The sequence below is a fragment of the Catharus ustulatus genome, chromosome 2 (genome assembly GCF_009819885.2).
Source record: "Catharus ustulatus isolate bCatUst1 chromosome 2, bCatUst1.pri.v2, whole genome shotgun sequence".
Classification (NCBI taxonomy): domain Eukaryota; kingdom Metazoa; phylum Chordata; class Aves; order Passeriformes; family Turdidae; genus Catharus; species Catharus ustulatus.
In genome coordinates this window covers 51,170,296-51,178,191 of record NC_046222.1, presented here as the reverse complement: position 1 = coordinate 51,178,191, position 7,896 = coordinate 51,170,296, and the positions used below count along the sequence as shown (strand labels likewise).

Sequence of the window (7,896 nt, the reverse complement as noted above, 5' to 3'; positions counted from 1 at the left end):
TGGAGTGTTGTCTACAGTTTGGTGCAGCCACCAACAACAGCATCACCCTCAAAGATAGTGCTCCTAAAAGGACAACAGATTTTGCATCCTCACATCAGGAGAAACTGAAGAGATCCTGCTGCCATACTGATGTGAATCACCAGTGGTCATGTGCCAAGTGCAATTGCCATAAAATTCAGACCTTCCATTTGCCAAAAGCTAGTGAAGTCCCACAGGAATAAAACCTTTTTACAGGAGATCCATGCATGGGATGCAGATTTGTTTCCAGTCATCCATCCATCCATCCATATCTCAATCACTTTTTCTCCCTGCCTGAAGCTTGAACCCAGCTCTTGACTATGTTGTGAACACAGTCCTTGTTCACATTCTGCCTTATCCACAATCCTTTATACAAACAAACCACAGGATGAACCTGCAGCACCGCCCATCCGCTGTGCTGAGAGGGAAGCCCCCATCAAGAGACAGTGAGGAAGCAGCCTGGGTCCAGGTGCTCGAGTGGGGCACAAAATAAAGGGGACATCCATAAAGCTTTTTGAAGAAAACATCCCTATCTCTGCCTAGGGATGTGCAGCTCCTGAGTTGGAGTGCACAGAACAGGTTGATGGCAGCTGCTATTTTAAAATTCATGAAGCCTTAAAGCATTACTGGATGATTTCAGAGCCTGCAGATAAGTAGACAAAATAGTCCAGCAGGGGGGAGATGCTGATGTCGTAGCAGCCATAATAGTGTGTGATGCCGCACACATCCCTGCTTCTGAAAACCCACTCATCCGTCTTGTCAGGGAAAATTGCTGTGATTCCGTTTCACAGCGGAGGTGGTGGGAGGAAAGAGGCAGATGCATATTTTCCTCTGATCAAGGAGAAAGGCCAGGCTATACACTACTTACCCTCCTAAAGCCACCCTGCCCCCTCTGTGAAGGGCTTAGAGACTGGGGATAGCAAGTATTCAGTAGGGAAGGCATAAGTGGCTGTGGCCCGGGAGAAACAAGGCTTTGGAGCTGCTCTGCTAGTCCTTGAGAGATGCTTTGCCCTCCCTGCCCTGGCGTGCACCTCTTTGCTCACTCAGGACTGAAGAAAATGCTGGGGTAAAATGTGCAGGGAACCAGCAGGTTCTTCCTGTGCTTTACCTGTCAGATCAGGGTTGAAAACTTCTGGGTGAGAGTAGATCTGTGCCAGCCAGGGGAAATTCAGACAAACAGCATAAATGCCTAATGTATGTACCTCTACCCGAAAGTGTTACCCAGAGTGGCCCAAATCAGCTGCTGCCTTAAGTTGGAGGCAGATCAGAGCAGCCCTCCCTCTCTGCCATCAGCATGCTGTAATCATCCAGATTCCCCATTACACCCCTGAGGATCCTGCTCCTGACATGTGGCTGAAGCAGCCCATCAGCATGAGAAGCACAGGGTGGAGACAGACAGGAGGTTTTGCATCTTGACCTGAGCATGGGTGCCTATATAGCAAGAGCCATCTCAAGAGAGAGAGAGAGATGGGGAAAATTACTGCATTTATCCCCCTGCTCTTGCCCATCCCTGCCCCTCAAGTGCCCAGTGGTTCCTGCACAAACTCCCCCCCCATACCAGAGTGGGAACCCAATCTCCTGCTTTGCCAGGGGCAGTGAGAGGCACCTAAGTCAGTGCTTAATGTGATTTTTCACCTGGCCATTGAGGACCATGGTGAGATGCAGATTTGTCCAGTACACATTACCTGCCCCTTCAGCACATTTTGTACCACGTGTGCACTGAATATCTTCAGCAATTCGCTTGGTGAAACTCTGTACTGGATACATGAGTCGGAAATCATTTCCAAAGACAAAAGCTGAGGTTAAAAAACAACTGAAAATACCAGAGTGGTATTTTCTCTTGGAAACAATTTGTTACTCTGGTTTCAAGGTGGTGAAATGTTTCACAAATATTTCACTGGTCCTCTTCAAATTTCCCCACAGACACATGTTCCATGTGGTGAGTTAAAGTCTGTCAGGAACGCGCTCGTTTTCACCAACCCCATCATCCTGCTGCCCTCAAGCCCAGCATCCTGGGCCTGGCAGAGCAACTCCCACAGTGAAGAAATATTTAGCATTTTAATCTATAAGATTAACCTTACTGGACTTGTGCTTGAATGAGGACAGTGAATTTCCCCTGTACAGATTAATCCACTTCCACACAGTATGGAGTAGTTTTATTTCTTACATATATAATTGAGAGGCATACTGGAAGTGCAAAACCTACATTTCATTCTCAGACATCCAGCAAACAGTTAATAAAACCCATTCTAGCATGGTTTAGAGTTTATGTGAAGTAAGAGTAAAGTCTGACCTGTTCCCAGTAGCTACAAAATTACTCTGGGGAGATAAAGGGGTGATTTTTTTTTTTAACGTAGCTATTTTCTGTCCAGGGAACCTACTCATCAGTCCTTCCTACCACACATTTCCAGAGAAAGCAGCAGCCAACCTACACACTCCTCTGCTGTGGATTGCTCAGCAGTTTGTTGCACAGCAATCTGTAGGAGAAACTCAACCCTCCTGTTAAATGCTTGGGGCTCAAATGATTAATTCTGTAGAACAGATCTCTAAGGCACATCAGATATTGGAGCTCACTCCTAACAGCCTATCAGCATTCAGGCTATTACAGGTGCAAGCAAAGCAGCAGCTTTGAGAGAGGAAAGCAATTCTGCTATAAACAGAAATCTTACAGACACTTTTATCTTTTCATGTTTAATAGAGCTTTTTTTGTCTCCTACAAAGTTTTCCACCAATGGCTTTCCAAGCATTGTATAAAGGCAGGTAATGATTTACATCATTAACACTCCCATTTTGCAAACAAAAAATGGAAGCCCCCAAAGAAAATCACATGAGTAGCTTAATACAGAAAATCCCAGTCCCCGCAAAATAAAAAAAACTGGAATCAAAGCCTCCTGGCAAAAGCCTCCTTTCCAACTCCCTCTATTTAGTTGCTATGCAGCTTTTTGTTTGTTTTGTTTTTCAAAAATAACCCAACCAGTCAAATGAGAGAACAGCAAGGAAATTGCAAGCTCTGACATACTTACTTCTACACTGCTGGCATTAGTACAAAAATAAAGATTTTTATTAACTAGTTTACAAAAATAAATTCTATTGAGTCCCACAGTATCTCATTGGGAGGTTTACTTGACTTTGGAAGATAAAGCCTGTTTGAAACGTCTCTTTAGATCTTGCATGTTGGGAGATTTGGGCCGAGGGATGATGGATGACCGCCTCCTGTCCGTGCTGCCGGCATGCTGTAGTTTGCTGACCTCCTTGCAAAGATACTGGAAGACATCACAGACACCTTGGGAGTCCTCACTGGTGGAGATTTCCAAGAACAGGCTGCCCAGTTCATCTGCCAGCTGTAGTCCCTCTTTTGCCTGCACTTGCCTGGCGTGGAGGAGGTCTGCTTTGTTCCCCACAATAATGATGGGAGTCCTGGCATCGGGATGCACCTTGCGGATGAGCTGGTAGAGAGGCTGGACTGACTGGTAGCTGCTGTAGTCTGTGATGGAGTAGACCAGCAGGAAGCCCTCTGCCCACTTCACACACCTGGACAGGGAGTCCGGCACCTGCACGCAGTCTTCCTGCGCCTGTGGTACAACAGAGCACAGATTCGGGTCACCAAAGTATAAAGACTGTATTGCAGCACCATCAAACGGGTCCGAAAGGAAGCCTGAGCTCTGTCTCAGGAGATGAAATTTGGGCATGCAGGAAACTTGGGCTCAAAAGCTGAGCCTGTGGGTAGCAGAGAAGAACCGATTGATACAAAACATCTCCGTACCTGGATGCATCCTGGCGTGTCTTGGATCTGCACGGCAACGTGGTCCCCATCCAGATGGACGAGCCGGGAGTAGAGGCTGCCTGCGGAGCAGAGAGCCGTGAGCCGCCGGACGCGGGGCCGCGCCGCCCGTGCCCGCCGCCCCCCGCCGCCTCACCTGTGTTGGGCTCGTAGTCGCCGATGAAGCGCTTGGTCAGGAACCGCACGATCATGGCTGAAACACAGAGCGCCGCGTTAGGCAAGACGGACGGGCACGCGGGGGAAGGGGACGGGGACGGGCAGCCCCGCACTCACCGCTCTTGCCGACGCCGCGGGCACCCAGCACGGCCAGGCGGACCTGGGCGCCGGGCGGCCCCGGGGGGCACTCGGCGATGGGCGCCAGCAGGAAGGACTGGGACATGCCCGGCAGGCGCATGGGAGAGGCGGCTCGGCAGCCGGAGGGCCCCACCGGCTCCGCTCGGCTCGGCCGGCAGCGCCCGGAGCGCCCGGCCCCGGCGGCTTTTAAAGGTCCAGGAGGCCGCACCGCCCGCGGGGCCGTCCCGCTCCCGCTGCTCCTCCCTCGGCACCGCCCCGCTCCCTCGGCACCGCCTCCCGACGGCACCGCCCCGTTCTCTCTGCACTCCCTTCTGCACCGCCCCCGCGGCAGAACCCCCCTGCCCCCCTCTCCGCCCTTGCCCACCCGGGTTGTATCTCTTCCCATGTCTCCCATCCTCCCCGCTCCCAGGGCGTGGGGTGGCCCCGGCGGGCACAGGCACCAGGGGTCTGGGGGATAGCCCAGCAGGCCATGCAACCTGCATCCCATGTCTGGGGCAAGCACCCTGCTGGGCATCCCCCTCAGCCCGAGGCAGACGGACAAATGCACCACCCTCCCTGCAGTGAGGGATTTTAGTCTTGAAAGAAAGGAAATTGCAATTTTACCTCAGACTGTTTTGTTTCCCACACCTGAACATATCCTTCTACAGCCAGTGTTGAAAACTCAGCTTGTGGATCAAGCAACAGCCAGCCCTGAAACCTAAGTGGTCTTGACTGAGCCCTTTGGGTTTTTGAAATAGAAAAGTTTTGGAGAAGAATGTGGTGCTCCACCACCGGCTGCCCTTAAACAAGCCTCAGACCTGCAAGCAGCTGTGTGGATGTTTCGGTCTCCACAAACCATTTCCCTGGCTCTTGCTTCTGCTGTGTGCTGCCTTGCAACCCTGTAAGTGCCTAAGAGAAAAAATCCATTCAGAGGCTGCTTTAATTTTTATCAGGGAGATAGGACAGGCCAGCAGGACACAACATGGAAGAGGACAGTGGATGGTACTCGAATGGAGTGATGTCATGGCACAGAGGGATGGAGCCACCGTGAGAGCTGCTGGGCCCAGGATGTAGGTTGATACTTAGCCCAACTGACCCTGAATGCTCACACTCAGGCAGCTGAATTAAGACAATGCTAATTAACATCAGTTACAGTAGTACCTGAAGAAAACCATGGTGGAAGAAGCACTGCTGATTATTTGTGGTACTCTAGTACCTAAGAACCTCTATGGGATTCTTTTAACTTCCAGGGCATCTTTAAACTTCCAAAAGCTATTGCCCCTAAAGTTTTCTACTTTACTCCCCATCATGCCATCGAGCTCTTTCCTTTCCTCACTAAAAGCTTTTGGTTTCCAGAGGTTCCTGCTATTGTCATCTCTTGTTGTCAGGGGATGGCTTGTCTTTGGCCTCACTCACAGCGCAGCAGCAGCTATTTTTACACATTTCTTTGCAAAAGAGCTATCAGTGCACATTCAGTGTACCTCTGAAAGAATGCTACTGAAACAAATCTGTTCCAGGCAGATGATTCCCAGCCACTGAGCTGTAAAAGCAGTATGAAACAACCTCCCTTCTCAAACTTTGAGGAGCTGCCTCTTTCTGGGCAGCTGTACAACTCGAGCTGCCTTGCCTGCAGCTGGGAGCACCCCCAAAGGGCAAACGGGCATGGTCAAGCAGAGAGATAACATTGCCCAAGCCCAGGTAGGACACCCTGTGAAGGAATTAATGTCCAGGGTATGGACTACGTCTCCAACACCTATGCAGGTGCAACAGGACAGCTCGGCAAATTGAAGCAGCTGGAGCTCAGATTAGCTGTCCCATTCTGCAGGCTAAGCACCTCTGGGATGTGTGGGCCTCAAAGCTGTTCAAGAGGCCTTTCTCCACTCTGCAGGCCCTACTTGGAAGTGTTAGGCTGTACTTTTCAACCCACCCTCTGCAGATGGCCTATGCCACTATCCCTAGGGTCCATCACTATCCCCTTTCCCACAGCAACACTGCTCAGTGCCAGGTTTGCCATACTGCTCTTTGATACATCTCTCTATTCCAAGCTCTGGCAAGGTTCAACAGCAGGACTTTTGCGGGGACAGTAGGTGGCTCACTCCTGTGACAGTAGAAGACAGTTTGAGAGCATCTGGAGCTTCTCTTTATTTTTAGTTTTTCTGGGTTCCAAAGCTGTATGGGCACTGCTGGTGGTAGCAATGTTCCTCCTCCCCCTTCCCAGTCCTTTCTGCCTTTTTACTGACCTTCCCTGCCTAACACTGCCCACACAGTGCTCAGGAAACCTCAAACCCTGGCGTTTCCAATACATTAAAAAAGATGAAGCCGTAGCTCAGAAGGCAGCTTCCTTGCTGCTCCTCTAGGAGACAACAGATTTTGCCAGGCCTTTACCAGGGAACCAGCAAGTTTATGGCCGTAAAGGAGCCCTAAAACTGCAGAGAACTTGTTACAGCTTACAGGTTTAGTGTGCAAAACCCTTTCCTGGGCAAGTCAAAACTGGTGACACCAAACACTGTAAGGAACACGCTTCATGTTTCAGCTCAGGACTGTAGAGTCCTGACAGGCAGTTCTTCAGCTTTTCCCAATTCACAGATCTCCCTCTTTCGTCAGGATTGTGCAAAAACAGGGCAGCCAAACACACAGGAAGCAAACTTCAGCAGCAGTACCGAGGTCTGTTAAGTGTCTGGGCTGTGTTTCTGCAAACTTCAGATGAGCATGAAAACCCCCACTGCACTGAGTGCAACGAACAGACAGGTTATATCTTAGTTTATCTGTCCTGTTTCCAAACAACATCTGTCCTGTTAACAACAACAAAAAAAACCCAGGCTATTTTCTTCCTGTACAAACCCAGCTTCATTTTCAGTAATTTCTGGGAATCCTGACCAAGGAAAGCCTTCCCAGCCCACAGAGGGCTTCCAAATATGCATTTACAACTAAATACTGTTGGCATAGTGACCTTAAAAACAGTTTTTCTAAATAAATTGGGAAGTGTTGCAATGCAGTGTCTCTGGAAGCACAGTTCTTAAACAAGACCACTGTAATGCTGTCCAGTCTTATATTTCCAAATTGTTGAAAGTAAGTTCAAAGGTTTAGAACTGTGCCCTACTTATGATGTTAATCATTTCATCATGCTGCTACAGCTAATCTACAGTGATTTTGAAAAACGAGTACAAACCAAACACAGAACCAAATTAGCTGAGGCATGTATGCATGAGAAGCAAATTTAAAATGCCATCATCAAAGTTTTTATCCAATAGCCTCCCACTTAATTCCTACAAAGCCTAGTGGAAAATGATGCTTATCTTGGAAGGCAAATACCAATTTTAAATGGCTGTGGAAAGTGACAAGCCAAAGAGGTTGATAAATTGCACCAATCCTGTTTCAAGAAAAGCCCCTTGACCATAAATGCCAAGTGAATAAGGTGCAGCAGTAAGGGCTCAGGATACAGTGGTGCACTCCATGTCCAACACCTCTGGAATACAGCACTACTGTCATGGAGCAGCCTGCTAAGGGGCATGCTCCTCCAAGTCACTTCCAAAGTCATTCCATCTACACAGCCTGCTGCATCTCCTGAGATGGGAGCTTGGAATCTGCTCACTGGAACTTGAAAACTCCAGCACCTAAAGCCCATCTCCCTTAAATACCAGCCCAAGCCAGGCTCTGAACTCAAGGACGAAAACCTACATTCCATCAGAACGGGAACACCCACAACTGAGAGTTAGGTAAAAAACAAACCTCATCATCTCTCTGTTCCTTACTCCCACACTTAAAAGCTGCCCTGCAATTCACTGTTGACTAACTTTCAACAGTCAACACCTACAAACAGCTTG

At 49.1% G+C, this 7,896-nt stretch overlaps 1 protein-coding gene across 1 annotated transcript; it reads right to left on the bottom strand.

The window, feature by feature from the left end:
- Nucleotides 1–2,179: 2,179 nt before the first annotated feature.
- On the bottom strand, nucleotides 2,180–4,217 carry RASL11A (RAS like family 11 member A). Its single transcript, XM_033052124.1, has 4 exons — nucleotides 4,073–4,217; nucleotides 3,936–3,992; nucleotides 3,782–3,861; nucleotides 2,180–3,590 (listed from the first exon to the last, which is right to left on the bottom strand). Exons 1-4 carry the CDS (start codon nucleotides 4,191–4,193, stop codon nucleotides 3,138–3,140), a joined length of 711 nt encoding a protein of 236 aa, XP_032908015.1. The 5' UTR covers nucleotides 4,194–4,217; the 3' UTR covers nucleotides 2,180–3,137.
- Nucleotides 4,218–7,896: the final 3,679 nt, after the last annotated feature.

Coding starts and splice junctions, on each gene's coding strand:
- RASL11A (XM_033052124.1), bottom strand. CDS start 4,193: ATGCGCCTGCCGGGCATGTCCCAGTCCTTCCTGCTGGCGCCCATCGCC. Junction 3,862..3,935: donor CGACTACGAGCCCAACACAG/GTGAGGCGGCGG, acceptor TCTGCTCCGCAG/GCAGCCTCTACTCCCGGCTC. Junction 3,591..3,781: donor ACACGCCAGGATGCATCCAG/GTACGGAGATGT, acceptor GTTGTACCACAG/GCGCAGGAAGACTGCGTGCA.